The 11,707-nt window shown below is 36.7% G+C and overlaps 1 protein-coding gene across 1 annotated transcript; it reads right to left on the reverse strand.

Annotated features, from left to right (window-relative positions):
• Positions 1-851: 851 nt before the first annotated feature.
• LOC135682881 (uncharacterized) lies at positions 852-11,645 on the reverse strand. Its single transcript, XM_065197961.2, has 15 exons — positions 11,531-11,645; positions 10,724-10,862; positions 10,458-10,597; positions 10,109-10,278; positions 9,545-9,607; positions 8,945-8,966; positions 8,616-8,663; positions 8,361-8,427; positions 7,893-7,939; positions 7,194-7,260; positions 6,766-6,811; positions 6,318-6,488; positions 5,479-5,605; positions 4,961-5,124; positions 852-4,680 (listed from the first exon to the last, which is right to left on the reverse strand). Exons 2-15 carry the CDS (start codon positions 10,821-10,823, stop codon positions 1,539-1,541), a joined length of 4,374 nt encoding a protein of 1,457 aa, XP_065054033.2. The 5' UTR covers positions 10,824-10,862; positions 11,531-11,645; the 3' UTR covers positions 852-1,538.
• Positions 11,646-11,707: the final 62 nt, after the last annotated feature.

The following is an 11,707-nucleotide window of genomic DNA, read 5'->3' on the forward strand; positions in this document are numbered from 1 at the left end:
CATTGAAATTAAAGAAATTGATGCCACCCCTAACCTGCCCTGTTATATTTGTTTTCTGAGAAAAGTTTTCAAAGTCCGCAGGAAAGATTCTCGAAAAAGCTACAAAAATCCAACATTCAGAGTGGCAATTTCACTAAATCTTGATGGCGACACAAACATGTCTTATTTCCCAAATGAAGAGTATTAGAAACCTCACTGAGGAATCAGCAATTTATGCAGGGTGTCTTGAATCGTTATCGGAATAGATAAGAACAGATCATTCATGAATTTCGGGCGCAGGAACAGCTAGTAAAATTAGCATTAAGAAGAGATTTTCGCAAGGTCTTGTACTATGAAGGTCGATTTTTTTAACCAAAATGGCCCGTCCCTGTCCAAAATTAGGCTTAGTTACCCCCCCCCCTCTTAGTTACCCTCCAAGCATGTTACACCAGAAACTCATAGGCCTCATTGAGTCTATTCAATTAAATGAACCTTCGCTGTTTATTTTTAGATGAAAGTTACTTTTACAATAAAATGATATACGATTTGATTGTCACCAGTTATCTACTTGGAAACTATGCTGCCTGCCAAATGGATTATGTTTCTGTGCTGAAATATTCGGATACAAAATAAAATATCTTGGTCAGTAAGGGTTTCGATGTTTTTAAGAGCGGAAACTGATCCTTAAAACGGGTTGAAATCTAAATCCCTAATCAAGTTCAAATTTTTTTTAGAATGATTTATTACATTATGAATTCATTTTTACTTTCTGTCTTAATGAGTGCGGGTATGACTATGAACCCTATTCATGACACTGGATGCACAAGACAAGATGTCAAGAAAGGACTTTTAACAGTGCATGAATAGAACTAAAACATATTGTTACAAATGAACATCAAAATATTAAAACTAAAGATAAAAATTTGTTTTGAAAAAACATATGATACTAATGTCATAGTAAAAATGGTTTCATAAATTATTAGAAAGAGAATCGTTGTTTTTATCACATAAAATTTAAAATTATCTTAACAAAAGGGTGGGGAGGAAAATTGAAATTTAAAAAGCAAGAGGGGTTTAAAAAAGCTACCAATAAGGACGCCAAGTACGGAAATAATCACGGAAGCTAGAAAACGAGAACAAGTTACCATAGGTAGAAAGAATGAGCTTCCTCTGAAAACTATTCTGGGCGAGCTTTCAGGAAATTTGCTGCAAAATATCGAAAGACTTCATGAGAAATAGCCTAATCGGGTCATTTGTTGTGCAGACTTCTAGGTTCTTGTTCATGAGGAGAATGTGGATTCATGCGGATTAAGTTAGTAGATTCATGCGGATTAGATTAATTTCTGTTAGAAAATCGAATAGTTTAGCTATTCATTCTAAAGCAGGGTTTAATTAATACAGACGTTTTCCTCACCTTTCCATACGTATTGCAAACTTAGATCTCACGCAGACAAGGGGTAATAAGATACCAAGGTATTCCCATACTCTAATCTCAAGCAGACAAGGGGTCATAAGATACCAATAAGCCAAATAACCTTTAAAAACTCTATTTATAACACCTAAGAGTCGATGAACCAATACGGGTCATCAGCATAGTTTAGACAGCTCCTGCGACTTCTCCTCGGAGATGATAGCTTTGTGCTAGATTTTCTTTGCTGGCTACTCAGTCTTGTATTTGGGGTGTCCCGGGTCACCGGTTTGTGATTCGACCGCTGTGCTCGCGCAGCTGAAGACATTGCCGGGCTGAGACCAGCCGTATCGGATGAATCAAGCAAACTAGTATTGCTGACTCTTAGTGAGAAGGACGCGTTTGTGTAGCCCCCGGGCGTCTCGCTGGAAGGACGGGGTCGAAGTTTTCTATCTGGGGATGAAGAATAGCACGTGTCAGTTGTGTCTGAGTCTGTTGTACATTGTTGCCGTTGGTAACGCAAAGAGGACCTTCTTTTATTTCTACTCTTTTGTGTGAATGATTTCTGCTTTTCGCATACAGCATTACTATTGTAGCCATGACTGGTTTTAGCTGGCGTCGAAGAGAACCTTCTGACTTTGTTATGCATAGTTGGAACATACTCCTCATCTTCCGAAGATATTTCACGAAAATAGCCACATCTGCTTTTTCTCGACGCATCAGCAGTGGAAGATCTTTTCAGCAACTTTCTTCGACCTGTGCTGTCAACGTTCTCTTTGCTCTCACTGCTTCTCCTCTGATTTTGCAAATTTTGTTTTTTCAAGTCATCTTTCCTTGGCTGCTTTGGAGTAGCTAAACCAGAGGTGGAAATGGATGCAATGCAGGATGCGTTTCTTTTCCTCATTTTCAACCGCTCGTGCATTGTAACACCTTTTCTTAAATCGTCATCAAGAAAAGTGCTGACGTCATTTATCAAATTGCAGTCTGAATCAAGCCGATTAGAAAGCAGCAGGTTTTTGAGCACTCGGTTTTCCATTAGACTTTGGTTGATAGTGGGACTGCTAACTTCACATACATCACCTGGTTGTTGGGATATTAATTCGGGGTCTAAAAGGGACAAAGGTATTATCTCATTAACAGGCTTGTCAGCTTTCTTCTCGGAACACAACGTATCTTGATGGTCAATATCTTGCAACAAAACTTTACTATCAATGGGTTCTTCAAGAAATACTTCGTCGCCATCACTACACTCCTGTGATGCCACTAAAGTATCGTCAAGTCCTTTCTGAGTGTTATGGTTTACATTTGACTTTGGTGAGCAATTTACAACCTCATTAAGATGGTTGAAGTCCTCTTTTATTGGATGAATCGGGCTCACACCACATTTTTTCCCACAATTTTGTCCTTGTTTTTCAGTTTGAATCAACGATGCCATAAGAGACTTCTTGGATTTAAAGTCACTATGCTGTCCACAATTCAATTCCATTTGCTTCTCTGAAGACCATTCGAGTCCAACAAGAATATCATTAACTTCGTTCTTCAGTGCCATTTCAGAAGTAGGAGAGGAGAATACGCATAACTCACCTAGAGCATCTCGAGCCATAGCAGACTTTTGGCTTGGTGAATGGGGGAGACATTTTGATGGACTGTTAAACACTTCATTATCTGCTGTTAGACATAACCTATTGGTGGAAAGGCTAGCTGGAAAACACTTTTTGCTAACATTCTTTGACTCTGAATCACACATTAGACCAGTCTTTCTATCAGAGTCGATAACATGGACTTTTGGTTGTAGTTCATCCACTTTTGGAGAAGTAATTTTGCTTTCAACTGGCATCTGATATGAAGATTCATCGTAATGGCCAGGGATGGAATCTCTCTTGGTTACAACATTTTTATCAGTAATTTCTTGTTCTTTATGTTGGTTAATATTTTTGGCTGCCACATGTTCTTCTTGACTGTAACTGTCACCATTGGTGGCACATACAACATCGTGGTCTTCTTTACAAATATCAGGCATACTATCAGTGTCATGATCTACCTCACTGACATTTCCAACTGAACTGTCACCCACAGTGCATCTTGTACTGCTTATGCTGCTAGTATCAGTGGACACTTCTGATGTCGAGCTCTCTGAAAAACTTTCTTCTTCCAAATCTACATTTTTGTACCTACACTTTCTGGCTTCCGGTGGACTGTAGCAAGACCCCTTATCCGATTTGTCATCGGCGCCCTCTTCAATGTCATCTCTTGAATCTCTGCTATCGTTAAGGGAACTTTCTTCAAAGCATGTAATTAATTGAACTTCATTCTTCGAATTGAGAACCTGGTCTTTGCTTTTCTTGAGTGAGCTTCGTGGATGTAAAGAGCGGAACCTAGAATCATCTGAAGGTGCAACTACAGCCATGCTTTCAACAAAAACATTGCTTTTAAGCTCGTTGCTCTCTTTATTTAACGTATCTTTCAGAGCTTCAACTGCAGAAAGCTCTTTTCCAGGAAAACCACACTGAACAAATTCATCTGAAGGCATTCTAGACTCTTCATCTACCATTTCTCTTGTGTTTTCGTTAGGTGTTAAAGGAAGGGGAGAGATGATGCGCATTTTGATTGAATCGCTGTTCACTTGAAGAGAAGGAGTACCTATTTCAAGTTTGGTATAACGGGTATTGAAATCGCAAACTGGCTCTTTCGTTGGGTAGCTATTTACTGTGACAGATTTCCCATTATTCTTTCTTGCAAGCTGCGACAAGCCGACTTCCGCACTAATTGATTCTGATTCCACTTCTGCATTTACTGACATTATTTGTTGGGCACATTTTTTAACTTGTGATTCAGCGAAAGATGCTTCACCTTCTAATTTATCTTCAAGTGTGTGGGCCTGTGCTGCAGGGGGCACCGTGGTTGGCATAATCTCTTCTTTCGTCAAACATTTCTCGTTTAATCGCTCTTTTTCATAAGCATCTTCGTCACCAAGTTCTTTACTTCCATTAACAACAGCAGGGTCATTTTTTGTCCCCTTAACGGAGCTTTGCGAAATAGCTAATTCTTCCTTGACAACACATTGTTTTGTCATCGATAACTCACAGCATAGTGCAGTTCGTGACTCAGAATTTACCTCAAGTTTTTTGGAGGAGGATATGAGGAACCCGTCTTTCTTTATTGGTTCAGTATCTTTGTTATCCACTTGTGGCTTCAAATTCACATCACAATCAGTGGGGCTACTTATTGAATCAACAATTTCTGCTACCTGGTCACAGGTTAACGATTTTGCCATGATGTTCTTACGTGAAGGGCTAGAAAAGATCATAGGTTTTGAAAAAACTGAAACCATACTTGGTTAGAAGTTATGCCGAAAATTTAACAGATTTTGAGGCTTTCGACAAAATACAAAGCTAAGTATTGGGATAGGCAACACACGTGTACTACAAGTAAAGACGGCAACCTCTTCATAATTCACAAGCAATATAAGAACAAAGTACATCTTATCCAGAACTTTCTTTAAGCAATCGACACGCGATCAGTCTCAATGTGCAAGTGTGAATATAACCAAAATCAACAGAGCTATAAACTCACCTTTCTGTTTCTGCATGCAGTTGCACAGTGGCCGCAGCCTTGTATTTATCACGAACAGCAGAGAGAAAGTCATCAAAAGAGAAGCCTTGCTGGATAACAGAGTCGAGATCGGCATAATTGCTGTCATTACGAGCATAGGCACGGTGTTGATCGCTCTTCAGGTGCTGAAATTAAAGGACAAAAAACTGCTAAATCGCTTTAAATATGAAGCTAGGCCGAGGCGTTCTCTGTAAGAATTATGAAAAGTCTTACAAATGCTTTCAAGCGCTTTCTGAAATTTCATTTAGAAATAGATTAAAACAGACGAACAGCGCGAATGTAGCAAAACTAGAGCTCTGTTACGACTTCTCACCAAAAATATTTGCTATCTTCTTAAACCAACGAAATATGATCCACACATTTCGTCACATTTCACAACATAAGAGTTACAAAAGGGTATTTCTAAAATAGCTAATAGGATACAGGATTCAAAAGATAAAAAAGCTAAAATATCATGCCAAAAGGTTGACTTGTAATACCTTGGATATATCATTAAATCGCACAGAGCAACATTCGCAGTAACCATTTCTGACATCTTCCTTGGCTTCAATCCGTTTTACGTGCGGCTCCAATGGTTTCTCTTGTTGTTTTTCTGAGACATTTTCACTATTTAAAACAAAAAATTACATGAAAGTAACAGCAAACTAAAACCTGAGATTGAACTACGATCCCGGATAAAACTTTTGAGACCAAATGCAATTTTCTACCTGACGTTGGCACCGTAAATTCGACTTATGGCCGAACTATATTTTATTTGGGCATTCTGATCATTACATTGATTATTCTGATAATGTAGGCATAAAAAACTACTTACAATGTATAAATCTTAAGAATGATACACATAGCTTTTAAACCTAATCGTTGATGACCTTCCAAAGGAGTTGTGTTTTAGAGTTTAGCTCTTACATACGTCTAAAGTTGTTTCTTAAAACGATTTATTCTTGGTAGCTCACGAATTTCGAGTAGTATTGCCATTCCTTGACAGCGAAGTGATGAAAGCCTTTTTTGCAAACTCTATCCTACATTTATGGACCTTTACACTGCTGCGTATTGTAGGTCGAGTGAAAATATCTCAGCTGGTATTTATCCCATAAGCTTTCAGGCAATAGTCTTTTGTCCGTAGGGCTTGTACCTGATTTCTTGCGCACCTGTAAAGGGTAGAGGAAAATGCTCTCGGTCCATGTAGCGTACGTCCGCAGATCTTTGCATCGATAGTCTCTGGTAGTACGTTGAATGGTCTAGCAGCCGGTTGGCATTTCAAGCAACATTGCTAATGCAAAGAAAGGGTCGAAAAAATGTCTTTGTAAAAAAACCATACCTCATATTTTTGGAAGATCCATCTTCGTTGGTTTCCTTATCTGAGGTTTGCACAACAGTTTCAGCAAAGGCGTGCTTCTCGGTTGGTTTTTCAAACGGACAACTGCCCGAATTCGATTCAAAAAATATTGAAGGCCATTCTCCAAGTTCCAAGAAAAACGGCCGATATTTCCTGGAAGGTAAACATACAAAATTGAAAGAGAATAAAAAATTTCACATTGTTATTCATCGTTTAATTTTTTTAAAGAATATATATAAACGAGGCATAAAAAAAGCTTAAGTAGCTTTTAAATCTGCTTTCAAAAGAGCATTTATGCCCTTTAATCGTAGAAAAGTATGAAAATTTAAGCAATCAACCTTTGATTATTATTTGGAAAGTATTCTTCTTGATAAACGCTGCACAAATGACAACTTTAATTACTTTAGAAATAAAACACCTTTCAAAGTACCTTGTTTTGTCTTCAACTCTGATAAACGGTGACTTGAGCTTTTTCACTGGAGATAGAATGAACACAAAAAGGTACACGATTGCGTCACAGCTTATCAAGAGAAAACATTTTGAATCATTCTATCAAATACAAGAGTAACACTGAGTCAACAGAAATACACTTGGATAGACATAACTATTAAGTCTGAAAAGCGCATCTTTTCCTTAGCAATATATTCACAAATCAAGCAATGAATTTACAGAAAGTCATAAAATCGTTTTGGCCAGAGAGCTAGTGATTACAAAAGATGCCCAGTAGACAGTGCAGCTAACTACCAAAAGTCCTAGCTTAGGCAAAGAACCATTGAAAACTTCGAAAACTTTAGTCACAAGTATCTCTTTATCAACAATTTGAAAGGACACAATTTCAGACAAAATCGTTAAACTTACCTCTAAATGTAGACGTTTTTCCATGGCCAGACGAGCTACTAGATTCTGTGGATTTTCTGTCCCGAGGCTGAAGAAAATAAGAGAATAAATAATTGACTAAGGTTTGCAAACCACAAAATTTCTTAAAAATGTTGAAACAAAATGAATAAAGAAAATTGAAAAGAGCTGCACATTTGTCACATGGAAAGAGAGTATTGTGTTCAAAATTGTACAGTTGAATCCTGTTAAGTCGCACCCAGACAAGCCAAACTTTCAATAAGTTTGACTGATTTTTGAATCCAGTTGGATTTGCCTACAGTATTCTGGTCTTAGCTCTGATGCTTTTTGCCCTGATGAAGCCTCGTATGCAGGGACAAAATATTGGCTGCCTTCAATTCACTTGTGTTGTTGTTATTTGTTCTTGCTGTGTTGTGTTCCTTATTTTCTATATTTTTATCGACTTTTTGCCATGAGCATTCCATAGAAGTTTGTTGAGCAACCTGCTACCGTGGCCTCTCCTTCAACTACCTAAGTCTTACCCTGGATAAATCGGAATTGGCAACATCAGACCATTACCTTATCCCCCTCTCCTTCGAGGTATGACTTGACAAGATTAAACTCTAAATAGACTAGGCATTGACAGGAAAATCAATTTCACTTTCTCAATACATAAACCATTGAAAAAACTTCATTTTGTAGATACTCAAATCCAGTTCCTACCTGTAGAAATTCTGCAACTTTCTTTTCTTTGGTCCATTTTAAAAACTCTGATGACAGTTAATGGAAACTTTTAAATAGATGGATCAAAGTCAAATTGATTGCTATTACTCTCAGAATGAGAAAGTAAAGGCATATATAAATTGAAGAAATCACTTGAAAATAAAAAGGTAAAAAAGGCCTAGCCAGCAGGGGAATAGTAAACAGCTCTCCTAGTAAATTCCAGACTAGCTATTCATAGGTATATAAAAGAATAAAAAAAGAAAAATTTTCAAGGAGGGCAAGTAGCTTTTTCAAAATCCACGAACAATTGGGGGGGGGGAGCCTGGTGGGGAGCAAGAGCTATTACTCAAATGGCCAGGCCAACAACTAATTGCAACTTTCATCACTTTTAAATCTAACATAAGCTCTGAAAACAAATTCTTTACATTCAATGGTAATAACTACTATTAAAACAAAACAAAAGGATACGTTCCAAATGCAGTACTTTTGTGCCCCATTTTTGAGCCAGTTGCAGCAAGTTTGATGAGCCTTGTTTCTATATGAATAATAAATAAAAACACATACAATTTGCAACTAATTTCACAAAACCAAATGCATCATTAGAATGAAGTAAAGATAATTTCCTGGCATAGCAATTCCAAAAATTGAAGTTAAAGATTCAAAAGAATAGAAATAAATTATCTACAGGTGCCCTACAAAAGCGTTTATGTTTGGTGTCATTACCTGTGTTCCATTCACAGCTTTACTGAGAAGTGACTTTCCTCTTGTGATCTGTTCAAGACAAAAATACTGCAAATAACAGACTGCAAAAATCTCTGTTTGAAAAATCTTGAAAAGCACAATTTTATTACAATAATTTTAAAAAAACATGAAATATATTGAATATATTTCATTTTTTTTAAATTTTTTAAATAAATAAACTGTAAGAATATGGGCTATTTCTAAACTGCAAGCCACTTTTGTAATTTTCCAGATCAAATAATCCTGATAGGACTTTCTCAGAAAGGGCACTTACAATATAAATCTATCACATAAAAAAGTATACTACTTACACTGAGGCCTTTAGGGTCCAAGCTGAAAATAGAATACTAAAAGTTAACAGGAGGACAAGATTGACAAAACTTTTTTATCTAATTATTTATCAGATAAAATGTTTATCTAATAATTAATTATGGTTGATTACTATTTCACACAATTTATTTTTTCTCTCACTTTTAGGTACCTAGGCCTTCCTGGCCACTAACCTGATTTCCATTAATTTTTCTCTCTATTGAAACATCCAAGCAGTGGGCTTAAAACGCTACATGTCTGCCCATCTGTGGCCAGAGGCAACAGAGTAATCTACTACATCACAAGAATGATATGATTTACATGAAAACCAATTAAAAAATATTCGAACACAATAGTTGTCAAATCAGGGTTTCTGATGGTGGGGCTGGGGGATGGGGGCCATGGTTTTTTGCAAAAAAATAGAGCTTTTCAAATTTTTTTTGTTATGGGTGTTATGGTATTAACTTTTCCTCCCCCCCCCCCCCTTTCAAACCTGTGTCAGAGCCCATGCAAAAAATGTCATTAGATTAACCATCACTTTCATTTTTGTATATATCTTTAATACTTGGGTAATCAGGAACAGAATTAAATAAAATTTTTACCTTTGTTGTGTTTGTGGGGAATCTGTGCTGAGTGGGGAATTGAGTGGACACTTGTTAGAAGATCTGTGGCAACAAAAACAAATTGGTGAAGTGAAAGCCAAAGCCAAAAGAAAACAAAGCATTCTAAACAAACAACTCATGAAAACCGGCTTAAAAGTGGCAACTATGTACAGAGCAATATCACAGCTTCTGTCTTCAATGCTGGGACACAAATATAAATGACACAAAGGGCAAAATGACACTAAAACTATCCAGTTCAGTATATTACCTAGATCTAGTGAAGGTAAAAATTAACTCCATATATCTGAAAAGTGGCAGTTTTTTATCAGAGCTTTGTGGTTGTTTCAGAAGTTTACCTAAAGTATGGCCTTCTCATGTTGACAGGGATACCAAAATATCTTTTTCGTCCTAGTCTTATTACAATGATATGGCTTTTTACCTCCTGTATGGGGGCTAACATGACATGGCAGCAATGTTCTAGATTCCTTAGCCTTACCCCAGTAAAACCAGTGCAGATTTTAAATAAGGTTTCTTTCTAAGAAACTTTACCCATTTCATACTTACAGTTGCTGCAATGGACTTGGAACTGGAGCAAATACTGGACTAGGAACAGGCCCTGGTAAAGGACTTGGAGTGCCACTTTTACTTTGATTCCTGTGTTGTATAATCTCATCTATTGTAAATCGATTTGTCACTATGCAGTAAACTTCCTTGGAGTTAAACTCTTCCAGTATCTATGATAAAAACAAAATGTGAGCCTATATTATTGTCCAGAGGCTTGTGTAACATCTTAAGCTTGACTGTGAAATTTTTGTTGGGTGGGTTGAATGGAACTTCTGTGACAATGGCCTATCCTTTATTCACAAAGCACATTATCTACAGCCTTTTTCAGAAAAAATCTAAAAACACTTACCCCTCCAAGTTGCAAAATTATATCTTTCACTGTTGAAGCTTTTGCAGATCCCTGAAGATCCAGGAAAAACTTTTTGTTACTCAGTATTCCAGGCTTTTTGGGAGGAAAGCTCAGTTTTCTTTTAAATTTTGGACTTGGCTCTAGAATTCAATCAAAAAAAGAAGTATGAGCAAAAAACTGAAAAGGAAAAATAAATTTGGAATTAAAAGCTTATTTTATTGTAAAAAGTTTCAAGCAGCATCAAGACAATTTAGAAAAAAACTCACTTTTAACCGGGCTTTTCTTTGTATTCTCTTGAGCTTTTAAGACATGATGTTTTCTTCCAACATCAAAAACTGTCAATGACTGTAGCTTTTTGTTTCTCATAATGATATGCAAGTACCAGAACGGTTAAAATCAAAATGCCTGAAAATAAATTGTTTCTTTTAATCGATCAATCAATCATACATAATTTTTTTATAAACATGTAGTGAATGAAAAATGAATGCAATCCTCGTCTGATTTTACTATTCTGACCGTAAAATGCTTTGATGACTAATTTGCAAAAATCAACTGTTGAGTTGAACCTTTATAATATGAGCTATACTTTTTTGTACTTTGCCAGTGTTTTATGAAGATGTGGTAATTGTATTTATGAAAATTAACAGTCTAAGAAACAGAGCATTGTGGATATTATTAGGTTGTACGACATCTAAACAACATAACTTCAGGAAACTGCTGTAAACTGCATTAAATTTATATGGATATGTATGTAAACTTTCCGTCTCGAAAGTTGATGTATCACTACCAGGCTTGGCATTTTTTGAAAATGAAAACACTCGAAATTCATGCCAGCTAGCTTGCCTTCTGCTTATCAATAAAGAAATCATGATACGAGAACTAGAAATCATTGCATTCTGTTTGTCAACATGTTACCGGTAGCTAGCCTTAGGCCCAAATAGCATACGGTCCTGAGATCATTTAAGCTGGAAATACCTGAAGATTAATGAGAATAAAATATTTTCAAAAGAATGAAACAATCAGCTGAATTTTGGTAAAAATAAAGAGAAGAATACTTGCAGAAAGATATTTACCAAGTCACGCTTAGGAGCAACATTCAATTCACAACCACCATCCTTGCTCTGAGATTGGCGCCAAAATTCCAATAGGGATTGTTGGAGTTGGGTCGCAATGGCTCATGGGATAGTGGCATCAACAGAAACGGCCCAGAAAATGCTAAGAGGAGGGACAGGGTGGCTTATTCTACTAAA

The sequence above is a fragment of the Rhopilema esculentum genome, chromosome 16 (assembly GCF_057945365.1).
Source record: "Rhopilema esculentum isolate cy_ngs chromosome 16, ASM5794536v1, whole genome shotgun sequence".
Lineage (NCBI taxonomy): Eukaryota > Metazoa > Cnidaria > Scyphozoa > Rhizostomeae > Rhizostomatidae > Rhopilema > Rhopilema esculentum.

Coding starts and splice junctions, on each gene's coding strand:
- LOC135682881 (XM_065197961.2), bottom strand. CDS start 10,823: ATGAGAAACAAAAAGCTACAGTCATTGACAGTTTTTGATGTTGGAAGA. Junction 10,598..10,723: donor AAAGAAAAGCCCGGTTAAAA/GTGAGTTTTTTT, acceptor ATTGAATTCTAG/AGCCAAGTCCAAAATTTAAA. Junction 10,279..10,457: donor TAATTTTGCAACTTGGAGGG/GTAAGTGTTTTT, acceptor TTTTTATCATAG/ATACTGGAAGAGTTTAACTC.